Raw genomic sequence first — 20,982 nt, 5'->3', positions numbered from 1 at the left:
CACAGACGGAAGCATATACATAACAAGTTTTAATTTTCTCATAAAACTATTATATTTTTATGCAGTGCAAACATCTTCAAAGACTCACTGCCTCGTTAGGTTGAAGCAACACAGTTTGCAATTTGTAGGGCCGTTTAAACAAAATGAGGGAGAGCATCTATCAAACACTGAAACTCAGATACAATATGACAGGCGTTAACTTTGGCAAAATGATTGAACATTTTTCACACATTTTACGACCCATGGAAACCCTGATAATAAACAAAATAAATCCTCCACCGAGTAATAAAAATGGATTTTCAGAGAAAATATAATCTAAGAATTTGCCATTGATGGTAATATGTTAACTTCTCTTTTCACTCTGCTCTGATAGTGACAAACAAAAACAATATTATTATTCTTAATAAAATTAATGACTTGAACATATATACATACAATCATAACAATAAATAACTTAACACTGAAATCCATTACTGAAGCAGCGTTGTATGTTAAATCAGTGAAATCCCAAAGGAAATCTGAAGCTGATCCTGAGAAACGACACGAAGGATGAAAATAAACTAACATTTTCTGATACTGTGTGTTGATTAGATTAGGAGTACTTGTAGTAGTTAGTAGTACTAAACTGTTTGTTAAAGGGTAAATTCAACCAAATTATAAAAATTAATCCTTCCAAGGCAGCCTGCGGTTAGGGTAAGGTATAGGGCCTTCCAGGCAGCGCTGCCTTGAAGGCTACGTTGGGAGGACAAAACACCATCGAGCATAATCTCTCTTCCTTTTATTATCTCTGCAGTCAGATACTGTTGTTTTTTTGCCTCCATATCAAGGTGACAGGTAAAAGGAATTTAATGGAGACAGTTTTTCATTACTTCAGTGGCAGAGACCATATCCAATAAAATTATTTTCAAAAATCCATTCACAACTTAAATGTCGCAAGAGCTGCAACTCTAAAAATAACAGATCATTAATGTCTCAACGAGCAGCAGAAGGTTTACTGGAGGTTCAGTCTCCGGCCTTGTAAGTAGTCCAGTAAATGAATTAAAACTGTCGAGATAGTGGGTAGTATTTTTTAATATTTTTAAAATTTCACAATTATATTTGTCATTTTTGGGGTAGAAATGTCAACAACAGTCACATAATTATGTAACATCTAAAATTAGTGATAGTTCTTTAGAGAACTGCGAGATATCTTTTCCCTAAAAATAAACCCCATAATGTCGACCACAAACTATTTATTTTTCTTTTCATTTAGAAATAAGTTAGATTATTTTAGGTACAATCTCATTTTGTTTAATAAAAGGCAGAAAACCTAAAAGGCAGAAAACCAAACAGGCCTGGGGATTAATTTGCTGAAAATAATCACATTTGAAATAAATGTTTTAGTATTAACTTCAGAAATTATGCAATTAAGTTCCAATGAAATCTCTCGACTGTGTAAAGAAACCACCACAAAAGTTTTTTTTTTTACTTTGGGGAACTCGCCCTTTAACATGGAGATATAAAACCAGATGAATAGCAGAAGTCGAAGCTGCAGGTGTGTCTCACAACTTCAGGAGGTAGCACATCCCGTCACTAAATCATTCAAAGAAAGTTCCCATAATGCACTGCAAAAAGCAGCGAGGATGAAAATATGAGCCAGGGATCAACTAACGGCCTGGGGCAAAAAGTGCGCTGTGTCCTCAATGAGCTAAACTTTGTTTCGGTAATAAGTTGATCAAATGCACAAAGTATAAACATTTTACTGACATCCATCCTGATTCTTCACACAATCTACAAAGCTCTGATTAACTAACTTAACATTCGTCCGTGAACACAACACCAATCACTGAATAAACTGGAGATGTGGGGCACGTGACTCTGAGGTCTGGACCCAGATCATCAGAGTTTCAGTAGCTTCTGAAAGAGAGAGACACCCAATGATTTCCCTTTTTAATAGCTAGAGATCAGCTTGAAGCTATGGCACAAGAACAGAACATCTGAGAGCCGCAGAGACTTCAAAGGCGTCCGATGCTCGAAAGACAAAGTCAAAAAGTCATTTCTCTCCTTTCACCTCAACCTTTGAAACCTGCAAGAGTTTAATTTTTTCCAAACTGAAGTCAGGCTGCAGTGGTTTCCAGTTTTCTGAAGATCAGCAGACGAGTGGGGCATCAGAAAAAAAAGGTTCGTAAGGCATCGGTGGGTGGGGCCACAGAAAGGCTGAGCAGCTCTGAAAAAAAAACCTAAGCGGGAAGAAGTGAAACATTCCCAGCCGACGTACTACTGTCCTTCTTCACTTCTTTCAGCGTTAAGATTAAAAGGCTGATCCGTCACAGATGATGTTCTGGCCTCGGCCGGGGAACAGCTCCATCTGCCAGTACCGAGGGTCAGCGTAGACTGCATGGGTCAAGGGTCAGAGGGAACAACCATAAAGTTTTAATTTTTTTTTATTGGTCAAAATGTACTGATGAATAAACATTTTAAACTACATATTCTAAATAATTTGTGAGTACAAGTCAAAAACAATATCTCTTGTTACAAAAACATCTGCACACAAGATATATCTTTAAAAAAAACGACATACAGTATACTCATAATTTAGAAGTTTTAAGATAGATAATAAAATGTATTCACATATTCACTGAGACAAAGTGTTTTAGAATTGTATAAAAAGTAAGTCAAGTAATTAATCTGTTCTATATGAAGCCCCAAAGATTTTTTTTTATCTTGTGGGCCCACAACCAAAGTTGATTTTATTTTGTTTCCAGTTGTTGTTATGTCACATAAAATGTGTGATAAAAACGAGTGCGGCAGGCGTTACCCATGTCTCCAGGCGTGAGCCACAGGTTGAAGGAGCTGCAGTGTTTCTGACAACGCTGAACCGGAAGAACTCGAACTGTTGGTAGCCCCTCACCCACCACCAGCCAGCCAAACACGCCGACACCCTTTAACACAGATAAGAACTCATAGGTACAACAGAAGCTACAGAGCAGCACTTAGACTATGTCTGTATGATTTCTGTATCTGTTAAACACTAACAGTCAAATATGGCACTTCCAATGGCACTTTCAATACCAACACACTATATTTGGATATAAGACAACACATCTAACCCAAACATCAATAAGTTTAAACTTAGTTTTTATTTTCTCAGTTTTGTCCATCATTTCTCTCTGCAACAATTACAGTGTATTCTTGTTTAGTTAGTCAGGGTGGGGACGTCTATGTCATGTCAATTTTGTTTTAATCAATTTATCATTTAATCTCTTTATTGTTTAATTATATATATAATTTGTGTATTCAACAATCTGTATGTTTGTGTATGTTCTCTATGATTGTATGTTCATGTATGCAGAAGTCAGATGCTGGTCATGAGGGATAAGGAATGAATGGACAAGCAGGGCACCTGATAGCCAGGAGGGATAGTAAAGGTTATAATGAACTGATGGTCAGAACAGCGGAATGCTCATGTGTAATAGGGTAAGTCCACCTAGGGGCTAATGAATAGGCACCTCTGTTAACTGACTGGTTAGGAAACTCACAATAAATGCACTAGGCTTGGCCATGTTCTTGGTCAAACCTTTCAACATGTCCCATGGTGAAGGAGCTCTGACCCAGCTGTAATATTTATGTTGTACTCTGTAAGTTATTTTTCCTTTTGTTGTTTCAATTAAATATCAGAAAGACAACCTGCTGATTTATTTGTTGATTTCTTAAAGAGAAAAAATCTGCCACGACACACTCACCTTACTCTGGGAGTTTGTGGTGTGGGTGACCAGGCAGCGCTGCACAATAGTCCCAGCGCTGTCCAGCAGGGGGCAGAGCTCAGCCTTCGGGAAGAGCCACCTCAACACCTTCTCCCTGGTCCCTGAGCTAAACCTCCTACAAAGAAAACACAACACACACACAGCCAATCATGTACCGATGTTGATCTGTACCGCCTCGAATACCAATTTATTTCCTTTAGGTTTATCTTCAGTGGTAAGCACATGATGCGAGAAGCTAACCCCTTACCCACTGATCCCTACTTCCTGTATGTGCTTGACTGTAAACGCCTTTAAATTTGAGGGCAGTGGTAGGGCTTTTACCGGGAAATTCTGTGTTGAAATGACTCTGTTTCAAGGTTAGCTAATGTCTTCAGAAAAGCTTTCCAATTTAATTTTTCTAGCAGTAGATAAAACGAAGAGAGGAGAAACTCATTTTACTACTACTTTATTTCCTGGATTTTTTTGCAGATCAGAGCTAATAACTAGTACACTCATATCACTGCACTTAGGCAATAGACATATTAACAGATTGACCCGAGTCTGATCTAGGACCTGTGCATGCTTGTACTGTGAAGAGAAATGTGTACCAGAGTAGAGTGAAGTTGGCGGGTCCTTGAGGAAAACCCAGGTTATGGTTCTGCAGACCGTCGTCCTCCTCCAGCAGGATGGACATGGAGCCTGAATGGGCCGAGTAGAGCTCCTCAAGCTGCTGCCGCTGGACACTGAGGGACTCCCCGCCCTAGAGACACCAATATGAACAAGAGAAACCGCTTTGACCAGTCTGAAACCAGTATGAACAAACAGGGTCACATCATTGTTGTGAGTGACAGTTAAAACAGATGAAAAGAAGGCTAACTGAGACTTGAGGACCCAGCAACTCCCCAAACTCCCCAACTCTATTAAATATGAAATAATAAAATCTTTTTAGCTACGGTATACAAAGTTTTCAACCATGGCTGGGTGTGTCAACCTTTTTAATCACAGTCCTTTACATGCTTATACATATAGCAATATATATTGTTGATTTTATTGCTATTTATTAAATCTATTTATTTTTATCTTATTAATTTACCTTGATGTCCTTCACCTTGACCTCCGTTTGAATGATTATTGATCTGTTCTTTTAGATATGTAACATTTTGGATGTTGTTTGTGTGACTGTGGATGGGGTGAGCTGCAAATGAATTGCCCTTCATGCGATCAATAAAGTTGCCTAATCTAATCTAATCTCTGACCTTCAGCATGACGAGCTGGGGCCCCCGCCGCAGAGTCACGGTCCCTCTGAGGCTCTCTGGGACTTCCAGCACAGAGGAAATCTCTGCACAGCCCGAACAGTTGACCAGATTCTGCCTGAGAGAGCCGGCACTCCACCATTCATGGAAACCTGCATAACACACGCACAGTATATATAAACAAATTAAAGGACAGCTTTAAAGCATCAGGATACGCCTTTGTCCTTTTTAAATCATGTTTCTGAAAGGAATTAGCAGCTGAAATGGATGGATCAGGCTTCAGACCTTGCAGGTTGTACTTCTTGGCGATGGGCAGGGAGAGCAGGCGGACGTGGCTGAGGGGGGACGACCAGTTGTAATAGCCCAGGTTGACCAGACCCAGCTGGGGGCTGCTTTGAGGGTAGGTGAAGGCCAACACCGCTACCAGCAGGAAGCCCACTGCCACCACAAACTGCAGAGACAACGGGGACATCACCGACATGAATAAACCTTTACATTGTGTAGACACACGTGATTCAATTCACAGCAAGAATCCTTTTTTTCTATAATATCATACTAACATCTACTCTATAAATAGTATCTGTATCAGGTTTTTGGTGGCTGTAATTGTCCCTGTTGTCCATTTTGGCCATGACATCTTCACTTCCAAACAAATGTTGAGGCTTCAGCAGTCTGAGCTGGATTTGGATAATTTCCAATATTATATTATTTTTGGTATGTAATTCTTCCAATGTACAGTGGACAGATAGTTATACAAACAGAACAACTTTAACAGAAGTCTTATACGCATCCTGCAGTGGAAAGGAGTTTTTACTGTCTGAAAAAAAAAAAAAAAAACTATTAAAATCGAATCAAAAATAAAAACTAACAGGGGGAATACCGGCTTAATAATCCAATTTCGGAGGTTTAAATTTGTCTGCGTAGTGCTTAAACGTGTGTGTGTGTATTTGTAGACTAGAGTCTTTAGCGGTGAACACACAACATTTGCCGACCTTTATGGTGGCTCTCAGGATGGGGAACTGGGGCGGCTCTCTCCTGGGCTCATTGGTCTCCAGGACCTGCTTGATGAACCTCTCGATCTCCCTCTCTGACATGCCATAGCGGTAGCCCGACTGGCGGAGGATGTCGATGCTCTCAGACAGTTTGTCGTAGATGCATGGCTCGCTCGTCGTCGTTCCCATGACGGCGGCTTCTCTGGGTCAAACACGTCAATCTGCAGCTGCTGCGGGCTCTGCCAGCATTATGTCACCTGAGAAGTCATCCAAAAAGGTTAACGACCACTTTGTGACTATTATAAGACAATAACAAACCTTACACAGCTATAGTGCGTAACTTATACTGTCTAACCCATGAGGAATTCTGAGTCATTACAACAACGCATGGAACATCTTCATCAGGTAAGCCTTCGATGATCCCGCATGTATTTTATTCCTTCTGCTGTAAATCCAGGTATTCTTAGCAGTAGAATCGACAACTGAAACATTTCCTGGCCGCTTCATAGGGATTTTTCTGAGCCAGTGACACGAGTTTGTAAACGTTGACATACTGAGAAATACAGAGAGACTTTTTTGGAGCTTTAAAGGCCTAATCAACTTTGTGTCAACTGTTTAGGTGATGGCTTGATTGTAACCGATTTCAGTTATATGAAAATGTTACGCATTATATGCTCTAAGCAGCCTAAGGTGTCCACATAGACATTGAGGAAATCAAAAACAAACATTAAAGTATCCAAATAGACAAAATAAAAAACCTGATTGATTGATTGTTTTAATTTTATTGTTGCATCATGCATAATCAATATATACCCAGCCCAAAAAGGCTTACCATTATTAACACAAAAAGGCCAAATCATTTTTTGGCATTTTGCTTTTTATTAGACAGTTTGGAGAGAGAGAGATGAATGGGGTGGATAGGGGGAAGAGATGCAGAGAACAACCACAGGCCAGATACGAACCCGGGTCTGCTGCGAAGAGGACTGAGCCTCTAGGTTTTTCTTCCAGGGTTTGGCAACAAAAAAGACCAACTTATAAACATTGGAAGTAAACCACCATTCCATCCTGTCATCATCGGTGCAAAACAATATTTCAGGATTTTGGACGAACATTATCATCAATGTATCAATTATCAGCTCATCATAAAAGGGACAATATAAAATAATTAGACATAAGAAATTTAGATTGTTTCTCGACTTCTCAGAAAGTTCGTAAGTCTTCCTCCGAAATGTTTTTAAATCCGCCGACGTCAAGTGGCATAGTGTTCTATTGTATATCTATGCCATAGGAGATTTCTTTTTTTAACTGAGCAACCAATGATTTCTTGCTAAAATGTTCTTTAGCATTACATTCTGTAGCATAATTATGCTTGATTAGAATATGTCCATCATTTCGGTTTTAGATAAACGTAATTTCACAAACATCAAGGTGCCCTGGCTGTCCACTGATAGAGACCATTACAAACTCAGCGTTTTCAGATAAAATAATGTCAACAGTCCTGATGGAGCCGCATTTAAAACACTCAAACATATGTTATGGCACTATAAACCTCCAACAAACCAAGACAATGATGAGATGTCAAGATTTAAACGCTTTTTTAAAATCATACATGTTATGTAATTAAACAGAAGCGTTAACTTATACCGCAAAGCTGCTGATTGTTAGCTTGTGCTTTGTTAGCCTTGATTAACACCTTTAGTTTACGTCGCTTAAATAAAGAATAAAGACATCTGGAAGCCTCACCTTAAAGTGACATCCACCGCCGTAGTTATGGTTTATTTTTCTCTTGTTGTTACGTTAAAAAAAGGTATGTATTTTTAAATAAACTACTTTGCTAGCTAACGGACATGTCTGCAACCAAAACAGCTCGGATTCTTCTTCTCTACGTGTGGCGGTTTACGAGTAGTTGCATTACCGCCACCGATCGGTTTGAGATGTGTATGGCAGCAGGACATTATTATTAGAAATAGCTTACAGTCAGAGAATAGTGAATGATCCATTGATAGATAGATAGATTGTATAAACGGCTCTGAGATTAATGGTTACTGTCGCTTTAAGAGCAGTTGCTCCCAATTCTCCTGTATTGAGTTCATGAAAATGTAAGTGCCTGTTACTTTGTCTTATTGTGAGTGTTAATCAATATGTGTATGTGCAAGTTTTACGTTGGTTGTTAAGCTAAGTTAAGCAGCGCCGGTGTTTGCTATGGCAGTTGGCTTATCACGTGAAAGGGAGATGTCCTGCACATGCAGTGTGCCGCTTGGCCCCATGTCTGCTCTTTGGCGCGGTCATGTTATGTAGAGTCTGTTTATTTTATCTGAGTATATTTTGTGTATGACCTTTTCCTGTATAATGAATGTTTAGTTATATCAGCCTGCTATACTGTATATGTTTAGCCAATAGTTATTTATTTATTATGCCTTGTAAAACTAATGGTGTTTTATTTTACTGTTTTATAGAAAACTGCAAGACAATACAGAGGATTTAAATAAATACGGCTGAAAATAATATAGTCTAAAGAAAGCTACGTCTCCTCATCATCATTCCTTGCACTCTGATCGGTGCACCATTCCTGGATGCTATTCATACCTACTGACCTAGCCCTCCTGCATTATCACTCAAACATAGATAGATAGATAGATAGATAGATAGATAGATAGATAGATAGATAGATAGATAGATAGATAGATAGATAGATAGATAGATAGATAGATAGATAGATAGATAGATAGATAGATAGATAGATAGATAGAATGATATTATTTTATTATATTTTGTAATGTGGACTTTGCAGAAATAAAATTACAGGTAGCCTACACGAAAGAAGGAGATGAGAGTGTAGGCCTACATAGTCAAGTGTCACAATTTACTTTGCAAAGTGTCAGCCAAAGTGAATATTAACTGCAGAAGGCAAGAAGATGTGTATCAACATTTGGAAAAAGCAGTGTATGTGACAATGAGCCTACATGTCTGCAGAAGACAAAACCTTAATGTATAAAGAAGCTGCTCAAAGTTGCTGTGCCTTATGAAACCTGTATCCAAAAGCAAGAAATAGCCTACATAAGCTAACATTACTGTTTATTTGAGTCGCCGACGGACCCATTGATTTCTTTTTAACTATAGTGCCCAAGCAACGGATGAAAATCTGTACATAGCCTAAGTGTTTATAACTGTATTGTGGACTTAATGACAGGAGGCTAAATCCAGGTTGTATAACTGATCAGAGAGCAGAGGAAAGTCTCGGTTCCGCCTCAAATACAGCCAATATGAAAATAAAGCATACGATATATTGAGGAGTCGGACCAAGGACTGTTGGCTAAAGATATGGACCAATCGTGGACATATTATAAGACCAATGAGAGCGCAGCCTATCCAGAGGAAGTCGCTCTCTCTGTTTCCGTTTCTTGTGCAACCATGTTACAGAATCGACAGCTAGATGCATCAAGCTGCAGAGAGGCACATAGAAAGGCAGCAGAGAGGACGGAGAAACACTAAATTAGTTCTGATTTATACAAATGTTGTTTTGTTATTTTGAGTTAAAATTTTAAATATATGTCAAACATTTACCTAAACACGTTTTTCAAATATGTAGACGAGTAAAAAAGGCCTGCCTACTTGTTTTGTTATTTTGTAGGCTACTTTATGACATTTTACTTTGAAAGTCCCCACCGGACGTATTGTGCGCATGTCCAACTTGACTGGCCGTTTCTGTTGATATAACATGTAACAGACAGGCGGCAACGTTTCTCCAACCAAACCAAACTTTGCTCACCTTCAATATTTATTTGTAGCTCATGCAACAATTTCTTCATTTGACTCCACAGAAACTAGCAGGTTAAACTGATTTGAACCGGTTTTCTTCGGTGTTGTGTTAGCTGTCCGCGTGTTGTTGTCATTGGAGGTCAGTGGGTCTCCAGGTGAAACCAGCACGAGATGCTTTCCCAGGGCAGGACCGTCTCCTCACGGCTGTTCAGGCCGGGGTCGTGGATCACTCTTCGGCATGGCTCCGAGCGCAGAGCCGCTAGCACTCTTCCGAAAGGTAACGCCGTACTTTCTGATCTAATAAGCCGAGCAGCTAGCATTATGCTTATCCCAAAGTGACGCAGTTCAATGTGGATACGAGAAACTTAACGACTGCTAAACTGACAAAAAAATTACGCAAGGGCGGATTTAGATAAAATATTAATATAAAATCACTTCACGCCTCAAGGAACTGAGAGAAAAGTAATCGTCAACAATTCTGAAAAATAATGTGTTTATATGTAGCCTATGTTGGTTCTTTATTTACATTGCCTTCATCTTTGGAAAACATATCTGTATTTTTTGTTAGGGTTTAATTTCCAAAACCGAATAAAACAAAAATGTGAACACTTAAGCCTACCTAATTCAGTTGTTATGTAAATGAGGCATTGAGCAAAGTCTCTCATTTCCAGATATGCTATGGATGGGTATGTTTTTAGAAAAAAGTCCTCCATTACATAATTAATGAGCTCTGTGAAGTTTGCTTTTACATTGTAAAATGTTATGTATTATACAATATTTTGCATTTCTTTGTCATTACTCAGAACCTTTTGAGTTGTATCTTTAAAAATGAATTGCTTTTCTTGTACCGCCATCAGACTTTTAACTGTAAACTCTCAATAGAATTATTATTTGGGATGAAATCTAAAAAACCTAAAGCCATTCCATTTATTACCAAATGACCACACTGAAGAAGCATGAAAACAGATCATTTCCAAAGTTTTGAATCTAATTTGAAAAAAACTAACATCCATAGAAGTCGACCTGTTCTGTTTGACTTGTGTCCATACATTCATTATTTGATCATTGTATCATCTTAACTAATGTATCCTTTCTGAACTTTCTAATGTAATTAAATCAGTTTGATGGGGGCCAACCCCCCTACATTTCCCCAGGGATTCAAAGAAAGCCCATCATATCATTTGTATCATCCTGGGAACTCCCAGACTCAAATGAGTGTTGAGCCATCAAGAGCCAGACTTGATTGATCCATTGTTTAGTCTTCCTACCATTTGACCATGTCAACCATTAGGTATAAAGCAGCTTATTTTGTGTAGGACCCTGGCATTACGCTGAGCATGATGCGCAGCTTTTCTCTCCATGCGTGAATGCTGACCATAATAATCTGTATTGTCTTTTGAAACAAAGTAAAGATTTGTTTTCATATTGGACTTTAGTGAAATTTTCTTCAACCAAAAACTTCTTCTACAGACTGTGCTAAGAAAGTGCAGTTTAACAGATGGGGATGTTCATTGTTTAACTTTTATATAATAAAAGCAACAAAATAGATAACAAATATATATATTAAAAAAAGTTTAACACTCTGCTCTACACATAGTTGATAAATAACTCAATAAGTTCCTACCAGTGTTTTAGTCCACCATTTGATTAAACCGAGTTAAATCAGCTGACTGTCTGTCTGTATGTGTGTTGTTTTGTGCTGTAGAGTTGATACAGAAGAAGGAGCTGGAGATAGATGAGCTCCGCCCCCTCTACATGGACTTTCAGGCCACCACACCCATGGTAACCATTACCAACCACGCTGTCTTGGTTAAAGGCTTAACCAGTCATGTTAGAGGTTATAGAGAAATTAACTTACACTTATTTAGACTTTTAACAGCAGTTTAACGTGTGTGTGTAGGACCCCCGGGTGTTGGACGCCATGTTACCCTACGAGGTGAATTACTACGGTAACCCTCACTCCCGAACACACGCATATGGCTGGGAGAGCGAGAGCGGCATGGAGAAAGCAAGGAAGGTAGAGAGACACTAAGAGAAACGTTATTTAGAAAGGCAAATGTATGGCATCATGTATATTTTGTCCATTGCAGTGCACTGTGTAGTAATGTGTAAACCATTTGTTGTCTTGTAAGTTCTGAATTGTTGTACACTATGAAATGACACTAAAACTATTGTTTTTTTCTCCCTGAGCAGCAGATAGCTGATCTGATTGGAGCAGATCCTAGAGAGATCATCTTCACCAGTGGAGCCACCGAGTCCAACAACATGGCCATAAAGGTAAGACTCTTCTCCTCCTCTTCATCACCTTCTCTCTTCCTCCTCTCACAAGCTCTAACTCCTATTGTTTTACTGCACAGTGAGAACAAATAAAGAACGGAGGGAACTTAGAACGTACATGGTCACACCAGGAATTCATCTGTGTGTCTTTGTGAAATATGTAGTTCTAAATCTATAAAGTTGCTTTAAATTCAGTCGATTTGTATTGCTCGTAGTGCAGCATAACAACACATCTTACATAGAATAAATGTTATTTATGATTATGAATAAATCCATTTACTTTGAACATAATTCAGGGACTATTCTTTTACATGCTTACACAATTTTTTAGACAGTATTTGAGATGAAATAGGTCTAAAATTGTAGTCCATTGTCTTTAAAAATGTATTTAAAAGTATTAATTTAACTAAACCTGCAGAAAACCTTTTACCAAATAACAAGTTCATATTGACTCAAAATGCTCATATGAACTTGAGGGGAAACCCAGAATTCATGTTCCAGTGATTTCATTTCCAGTGTTTTCCAACAAATCCACTGATAGCAGCAATCTTTTGAAACAAATTAATTTTGCCATACTAAATTCTGGTGTGACAATACCTTGAGAACTCCACAAGAACACAGTGAACAGTTGAACACAGTTTGTGATGTCAGCAGTGACCCTACTTCTCCCTCCCCCACAGGGCGTGGCCAGGTTTTACCGATCCAAGAAGCGCCATGTGATCACCACACAGACTGAGCATAAATGTGTCCTGGACTCTTGTCGAGTCCTGGAGTCCGAGGGATTCAGCATCACCTACCTGCCAGTGCAGACAAACGGACTAGTGGACATGGAGGTAAACGTGCTGAGTGTACAGAGGACATTCAGAGCAATCAGACCTTACACAACAGTCATTGTTTTCTATTAAAAAAACCTCCATCTCTGTGTGTTCAGTTGTTGGAGGCCTCCATCCGTCCTGACACCTCTCTGTTGTCTGTGATGACCATCAACAACGAGATCGGAGTCACGCAGCCCATGAAAGAGATTGGTAACTATGGAAACACAAATATATTCTTTTCACGCCCTCTGTGGGCTGCATGACTTTGAAGAAAAAAACACATTGCGATGATTGTGATTTGTTATTGCTATTGCGATGTTGAGGGAATGATTTCTTTTACATAATTTTTCTCATTAACCACAGGTCAGATTTGTCGCGCTAAAGGAGTCTTCCTCCACACTGACGCCGCCCAGGCTGTTGGAAAGATCCCCATCAACGTCACAGACATGAAGGTGGATCTAATGTCCATCAGTGGACACAAGCTCTACGGACCCAAAGGTTGGCTGTCACATTAAAGCTATACTGTACGATCTGAGAGAGCTAGCATGATTTGAAATTAGCTTGTCCTCGGAGTTCCGTTTAACTCCTCCCTCTCCCCTCGGGACTCCCTCCCCCACCCCTCGACACACAGCCGTGCACGAGCGCTGCTGGCTGCACTTCCCAATTGCACTGTTTACCAGTGATTGTTAACATTTAACTCACACACACAAACACTCACACATAGGCTACATGCAGAAAAGGCCCCAAAGTTTATAGGTTACAGTGTTGTTTCTTATAGAGTGTTGAGATGAGTTTTGTTCAGTGTGGATGACAGTATAGCTGTCAGTTAGTGGCCGTGACGTCAGTCGGCCGGAGGGTCTGTCTAGTAAGTTTCCTTTTCTCTTCTCTCTCGGTCAGGTGTGTGAGCGCGCATGTTGCCGCAGTAGTCGACACAGTTGAAACGTGTTTATGTGAATCACCCGTGTGTGAGTAAGTACATGCAGTCCCGATCGCTGTTATAAGTTACAGTTTATGGATGTTATTGACGGCCGCGATTCGCAGGTCGCAACAGCTGTTCTAACGTCTCCTCACGAGCGGAATGTAAGCCTGTGTCTCTTTTCCTGCGATCTATGCTGCTGTGCCTGTGAAAGAAGGAAAATAAAGAGCGGAAAAACCATACTCCTCTTCTCATGCTTATAGTCTGACGTTTTTGGCCTTAAGTGGTGTTCTGGCCGACACCTCTGAAGTGAAACCAGTGATAGGCTAAGCAGATCAGCGCGGTACCGGTAGGCGACATCCACCAGTTTCCTCCGCTACACTAGGCTACATGATGAAAGATACAGAGCAGTAGCCTACTTAAAAATATAGCCTACTTTTTAATCTTTGGGTTTTGGGGAAAGTAGCAAGTCTTGTCAAGTCAAAAGGCTCAAGTCACGAGTCTAGTCCACTGCCAGGTAGCCTACTACGATATGGCACGAACGCTTTCTCTGCCCTCCGTGAACGCGCTCAGGCTCGCACACAGAGGGGAGAGAACGCGCAGGATTGTGATTGGTTCTTTAGATACGGGTCCATCGTCTCCGATTGGTCAGCATTTTAACAGGTTTATAGAAGGTACAGAATTTGGGGGTTTTTCGTTTCTTTTTCATTGCCCATAAGTCATTTATTGCTGTTGGGGTGTAGAAAGCACTTTTCACAACATATTAAAAAGTGCATATTGCAGATAATCTCCTATGATGCCTTTAATTTAGATATAGCCAAATTGGCAGTTAAAACATATCTGAAATACTGTCACAGTAGAGCGAGAGATTAAAGCAGCTGATATGAAATTCCATCAGACCATTTGCCAACGTGTAACCAGTAAAAGCAGTTGGAATGTTTTGGTCCTTGTGAGATTTCACAGGTCATGTTGCTAAACAGCTGAGATGTGTGTATTTGTGTGTGTGTAAAGGAGTGGGCGCTTTGTATGTGCGTCGTCGGCCCCGAGTGCGTATGGAGCCGCTTCAGAACGGGGGAGGGCAGGAGAGGGGGCTGCGCTCCGGCACTGTCCCCACCCCGCTGGCTGTCGGCCTGGGAGCTGCCTGCAGCATCGCCCAGCAGGAGATGGAGGTAAAACAAATGCAACCAACTGTGCCGAGACTCAAGAACCTCACCTAAACAGCCTTGGACTTAATATGTGTTTGTGTGCGTGTAGTACGATCATCACAGAGTGTCCATGCTGGCCAATCGTCTGATCCATAAACTGATGTCCGGGCTTCCTGACGTCATAATGAACGGAGATCCAGAACATCGCTACCCTGGTACACACATACACACATACACACATACACACATACACACATACACACACACACACACACACACGCACACACACACACACACACACACACACACACACACACACACACACACACCAGTGTCTCATGCTTGAATTCTAGACAACATGAACTAGAATGTTAGTGAATGTGCTTAAGCTTAAAGTTAGAGGTTTCTGTTGTTTGACTTTGTTTGTCCTTTTCAGGCTGTATCAACCTTTCCTTTGCCTATGTGGAGGGAGAGAGTCTGTTGATGGCGCTGAAGGATGTTGCTCTGTCATCTGGGAGGTCAGAAACACTTTTTTTTCTATGTATAAAACAAGAACAAGCCTGAAGTTTCAAATTAAAAGCAGTTTAGTCAAACTATTTTATATATGGGGGGGGGGGGGGGAGTAGTGGTTAGAGCGTCCCCCTAGAGGCTTATGCCTCGCAGCAGACCCCGGTTCAAATTCAACTCAGGTCAGTTCTCTGCATGTTCTCCTCTTTTCCCCATTTCAACAAAATTATCTTGAAAAAAACAAAAAAACAATTTGATATATGTAGATTTCAGGTGCCGGTTAATCCACATTATGCTTTTAACCGACAGTTAGTGGCGGTAATATATAAAGAAGCGTAATAATGAATGTAGAAGACAGTAAGATCACAACCATGGATGTGCACACAATGCATAATCTAAAAATCGGCATTGCAATTTATTGTTAGATGTTAGGGATACAGGATACACGATGAGACTTTTTGTTTACAAGTTTTCTCCACGGGTGATTTTTTAAACTGTATATAAAAGCTGAATTAATATTTTTGTGTGTGTGCAGTGCATGTACATCAGCGTCTCTGGAGCCATCATACGTCCTCAGAGCGATCGGAGCAGATGAAGATCTGGCTCATTCTTCCATCAGGTACAAACACTAATTATCTTCCTTGTAATCCTTTTCATAATGTTGATAATAATTTTTATAAATTGTATTATTGCAACATTAATTATAATAATGATTATCTGTACATTTCAATTAAATAACATTTCTTCTGAAGAATATTATAATCCTGTTAATTGTCTTCATTCTAATGTTGATTAGATGCAGTATTAGTCCTTGTTCAGACTGCAGGTAAATCCGATTTGTAACCTTGACTTTCCACAATTTCAATGGCAAGTGATCGAATAGGATTTGACACGTCCAGACATCACCAGTCTGTACCGACCTATCTGCATGTGTTACTGTAGTAACAACGTAGGGGTCATTACGTTCTCTGGCGAGGCTGCTTTCCAACGCTGATAATGACAATTGGAGGAATGGAGACACATCACCTCGCCATCCAAACATTTGTGATGTCAAGTCAAGGTGCCAAATTCCTCTGCCGCATCAAACGGACTCAGCGACTGTCACAATGCTGGCAAAAGTTGTTGTTGTTGGGGGCTCTTGTGATGTAGTGTTTAGAGCCTCCCCCTAGCAGCTCAGTCCTCATCACAGCAGACCCTGCGACCGACCGACCGCAAATCCGATCCGCGGTCGGTTCTTCCCCATTTCAATTCTGTCTCTCCAATAAAAAAAGCGAAAAACCCAAAAAATTATCTTAAAAAAATAAGATAAGTTGCTGTTGTTGTCAGGTGCACTTGTCTCTCCGTCTGAATAAAGTTGGTCATCATGTGGTGGTAGGATGGCCTAGAGGTAAGGTGGCCAACCAGTAACCATGAAGTCGCTGGTTCGATCCCCGGCACCGGACAGGAGGGTGTTAGTTGTAAAAAACTAGCAGAGGCTGGTATTGCGTCTACGGTGCCCACCATCTCTACCATTGTGTCCTTGAGCAAGACACTTAACCCCAAAAAACTGCTCCAGGGGCGCTGTACTGCGGCTGACCCTGCGCTCTGACCCCCTCCGAAGTGTGGTAACTTGAGAGGGGATATGCGAAAAGACAAATTTCAATGTGCCTCGTGTACAACTGACAAATAAAGATAACTTAATGTGTTGCATTTTGAGTCATGTAAAGGGCCGGACACACCGGCCCGATAATCGCCGTCGTAGAGTCTGGAGGGGGCGGGCACACAAATCTGTTTGGTGTGTGCCGTGAAATCGGTCGTCGTAGATGTCGTCGGGCTTCTTTTGAGCCGATTGAACATGTTCAAAAGAAGCCCGGATCAGTGAAGCCCCGAAGTGAGGCGGGTAGCACAAACAGCTAACAACAGTTAGCCATTGTTTTAATGTGTTTGTTTGTTTCGTTCAGCGAGTACTCACATGCATCAACCCTTGTTGACTGCTCGACACCATGCTCGACACTCTCTGCTAAAAATGTGTTTATGGTCTATAGAGCCGTCCCATCATTTCCGGCTTCCGTATTTTTTCGGGCCACAATACAGATTACCGCAGCCTGCTGTTATGAAGACATTACGTCCCGCGCAAGCGCAGAGCGTACGGAAAGTCAGCAGTCGGCTTGGTGTGTTCTTTGCACTTTTTTGGCCGCGACGGGAAGACTGGAGCTGCCTGAATCGGCAAACTCCATATCCGGGTAGTCGGACTGGTGTGTCCTGGCCTTAACAGGCACTCTGATATCCAAATTGTAAGACCAGAGTGTCAAGACTGAAGACACATCTGTAGAAATCCGATTTGAATCGTTAAGATTTGATCGGCAAAAGTCATATTTCATCTGGTAATTTCATGCTTAATAAAAATCAATCTTGATACAACCTGGAAATGACAAATATCCAAGTTGGCCTGGCAGTCTGAACAAGGCATTAGATTCAAGTTAAGATATTGTTGTTAGAATCTAAATGGTTTCTTATTGTAAACCTGTGTTTTTGTGTGATAGGTTTGGTATTGGCAGGTTCACCACAGAAGACGAGGTGGACTTCACAGCAGAGAAATGTATCCAGCAGGTCACCAGACTCAGAGAGATGAGGTGAGTTCAGCCGCTAACACTATGCTAACACTAACGTTCTAACTTGATCATATATGTTGGTATTTGTCCATCCTTTTTCAGAATAACACTGTACTCACCAAGGTAATATATGAGATGTGAACAGTAACACCCACTGACCTGTCGCTCTCTGTCCGTGTGTCTGTCAGTCCTCTGTGGGAGATGGTTCAAGAAGGAATCGACCTGAAGAGCATCAAGTGGACGCAGCACTAGACCCCTCCTACTTCTGGTCCACTTCCTGGCTGACTACAGATGATGATGATTGATGATGACGACAATTCCCAGGGAATTCTGGGAATGGACCAGCTTTTCCTTCCTGTACCCAAACACGCACAAACTTCCTATCTGACTTGAAGTCTGTCTTTAGCTGTAGTGCTGAAGCTCCTCTAGTTGCTCTGTCTTGAGGTGCTGATCGGAGTCGTATTCCTTATGAGGTTGTGTTGAACCTCAGTTGGCTTCTGTTGGCCAACAAGTTACATCTGTGTCTCGTCTGAAAAGTTGTTTGAGGCTGTATCACAAAGTCAGTTCATCCCAGTCACACGTTGTGTTCCTAATTACAGCCAGTCACATATACAGTAACAGAACCATAAAATACTCAATATGAAAACATGATGAAACTGTGAAACGTGGGGAAATGATATATTACAGAGACAGCAATATGTAGTTTACAGGGAGGCGAAATATATTCAACCTAATCACACAGCTACAATAAGATAAGAAGCTATTTCAGGATCAACATCTAAAAGTTAAAAGTCAAGGACAAGGCTGTAAATTAGTGTTTAAATCTACTGATCAATAATAAAGTATCACTTTGAGCCGGTAGAAACAACTACTACACATTTCCAGTGATGTCCTTGGTCAGTACTGGATCGTCAACATTTTTTTTTTATCTGATCTTGTCGAAAAAACTTGCTCTGGAGCAGTTCAGCACTGCAGCATCGGAGGAAAAAGTGAGTTAAAAATGAGTTTATTTTGTGAGATGAACTCATAGATGTGTGGTTAAACTATTAATCTGACTTTGTGATACAGGCTCTTGTAAAAATGTTCAGCAATCCATTGCTTAGAAACAGGCGGTGTTGCTAAAGTGAGACCTGGAGAGGCAAATTACAGTGTAGTCTGAATATTTAATCATTCACTATAATTCAGAACTTTTCTGTTCATAGTTCACAGATTTCTCCTTCTCCGTTTACAGGTCATCCACTGTCAACTAAATCAGTTTTTCTTTCTCCTCCCATGTCAGTATTCAATAAACAGTAGCATCATGTCAGTCTACCAGCAGTTTGATTATATTGATAATGACTGGCTGCAACACTTTACAAGCCCATAGCCCCGATTTCATCACAACGGCTGTTTATTGTTTTGTTCATTAATGGGCAATTTAAAACGGCTCGGGTTCAGTCTCTCACACACATACTGAGACTCACTTGTCTCATGTCTCCCTTGTTGTTGATGGGAACAAAAATCTGAATAATTTATTAGATGTGGATATCTGCCCTCACATTCTGAGAGGAATTTTAAGGGCTTGTATTGTGTTCCTTATCATGTCATGTTTATTATACTCCTACATTTACTGTTACTCTAGTCACATGCATTATTATTCAATAAAGAGATTGATAATGGTTATCCAATAAACTTTTGTTTTGATTTCCATTTAATGTCAGGGATCCTTGATATCCTTGAAGTTGTGAATGTATGCCTAAATAATTCATATAATAGTCCAGCATTGAACGTTTTTGAAAATAGACATAGACAATGGTCATTCAATGTGCTTGAGTTTATATATTTTAAAGCAAGAGTTTTTTTTTATCTTAATGGCAGAAAATAGGATAGGCTACTTTCCCACCCCCGATTTGCTTACTTGTCAGTTGCCTCAGTAAGGCCCAATCTAGATCCACACCCTAACCCTATCCACTATCCCTCCGTTTGCGCGTTCGCGGGGAGGGCCCGCCATATTGAGTGTCGTCCCAAACCATCGAGCCTCGAGTGTAAGTGGGTGATAAAGCCCTCGATCATCGAGTCTGCATCGACGTTGGCTCAGCCCTACGTTTGACACAGGTCAAGTCGTTGACCTGTGTCAAAAAGTTGTCGTTTCAAACAACCGAGACCTCGAACAAATGCACTGAAAAAAACTGTATTGTACAGAGCTATTGCATATTGGAACGGACTTCCGTACTGCCTCATTCTTAAGAGTAAAAAAATAGGATTTAGAAGGGAATTGAAAAAAGCTGTTTTGAGCAAAGAAATCAGGTTAAATTCAGTCAACCAGTGTTTGTAAAGCTGCAGAGTGCCTTATTTTGAATTCTTAGTTTAAACTTATATATAGGGACAGCTCTTAATGAAATGATCTCTGACTGTATACCTGTAGTGTGTATGTATGGTGCATGCAAATGTATTCTGTATGCTTACAATATGAACCTTTAGGCATCTAATGTGGGTAAGCGGGTGTGTGTATGCACACGGTATGATGTAGGCCAGGGGTGTCAAACTCTGGCCCGCGGGCCAAATCTGGCCCGTTTCAATATTTTATCTGGCCCGCGAACCAATTCGGCAATTCCATTCAATTTGGCCCGCAAAAAAAAAAAAAAAAAAAAAAGTTATCATGATTTTTTTTTTTTTTTTTTTTCTCATGTGGAGCCTGTGCCATGTTGGCACGTCGCACACGCTCCCAAACGTTAGGACACTCGCATAGTTTACCACTAGGAATGTCTGCTGAAAGTTCCACAGCTCAGGATTTTAAGCCATGAATTGATGAACTTGCATTGAAGAAAAGATGTCAGTTTTCTAATGGCTGTAAATAGGCCAATCTATGGGGCTAAATAGCATGCTAATATGATGATTGATTGTGTCAACTGTCTAAGGATGAATGCTAACATTATCTGGTTTCTAACTTTTGCCTGAAGTTACAATATAGCTCACTAACTAACGTTAGATAGCCGCTGATAGCCCACCCCTTTTGTTTCCAATGG

At 40.5% G+C, this 20,982-nt stretch overlaps 2 protein-coding genes across 2 annotated transcripts; one reads left to right on the top strand and one right to left on the bottom strand.

Annotated features, from left to right (window-relative positions):
- Positions 1-12: 12 nt before the first annotated feature.
- cUnh6orf89 (chromosome Un C6orf89 homolog) lies at positions 13-7,845 on the bottom strand. The gene is made up of 8 exons (XM_080025988.1): positions 7,711-7,845; positions 5,968-6,224; positions 5,261-5,426; positions 4,979-5,127; positions 4,331-4,482; positions 3,723-3,858; positions 2,798-2,921; positions 13-2,373 (listed from the first exon to the last, which is right to left on the bottom strand). Exons 2-8 carry the CDS (start codon positions 6,154-6,156, stop codon positions 2,291-2,293), a joined length of 999 nt encoding a protein of 332 aa, XP_079882114.1. The 5' UTR covers positions 6,157-6,224; positions 7,711-7,845; the 3' UTR covers positions 13-2,290.
- A 1,845-nt stretch (positions 7,846-9,690) lies between these two features.
- Positions 9,691-19,639, top strand: nfs1 (NFS1 cysteine desulfurase). The gene is made up of 13 exons (XM_080025809.1): positions 9,691-10,003; positions 11,432-11,508; positions 11,627-11,743; positions 11,920-12,003; positions 12,684-12,836; positions 12,935-13,028; positions 13,182-13,316; positions 14,746-14,903; positions 14,989-15,094; positions 15,316-15,397; positions 15,922-16,005; positions 17,909-17,998; positions 18,166-19,639. Exons 1-13 carry the CDS (start codon positions 9,898-9,900, stop codon positions 18,227-18,229), a joined length of 1,350 nt encoding a protein of 449 aa, XP_079881935.1. The 5' UTR covers positions 9,691-9,897; the 3' UTR covers positions 18,230-19,639.
- The last annotated feature ends 1,343 nt before the right edge of the window (positions 19,640-20,982 follow it).

The sequence above is a fragment of the Ammodytes marinus genome, assembly GCF_949987685.1.
Source record: "Ammodytes marinus genome assembly, chromosome: 4".
Taxonomy (NCBI): Eukaryota; Metazoa; Chordata; class Actinopteri; order Uranoscopiformes; family Ammodytidae; genus Ammodytes; species Ammodytes marinus.
Note: the sequence above shows the minus strand (reverse complement) of the source record. Positions and strands in the feature narration are given on the sequence as shown.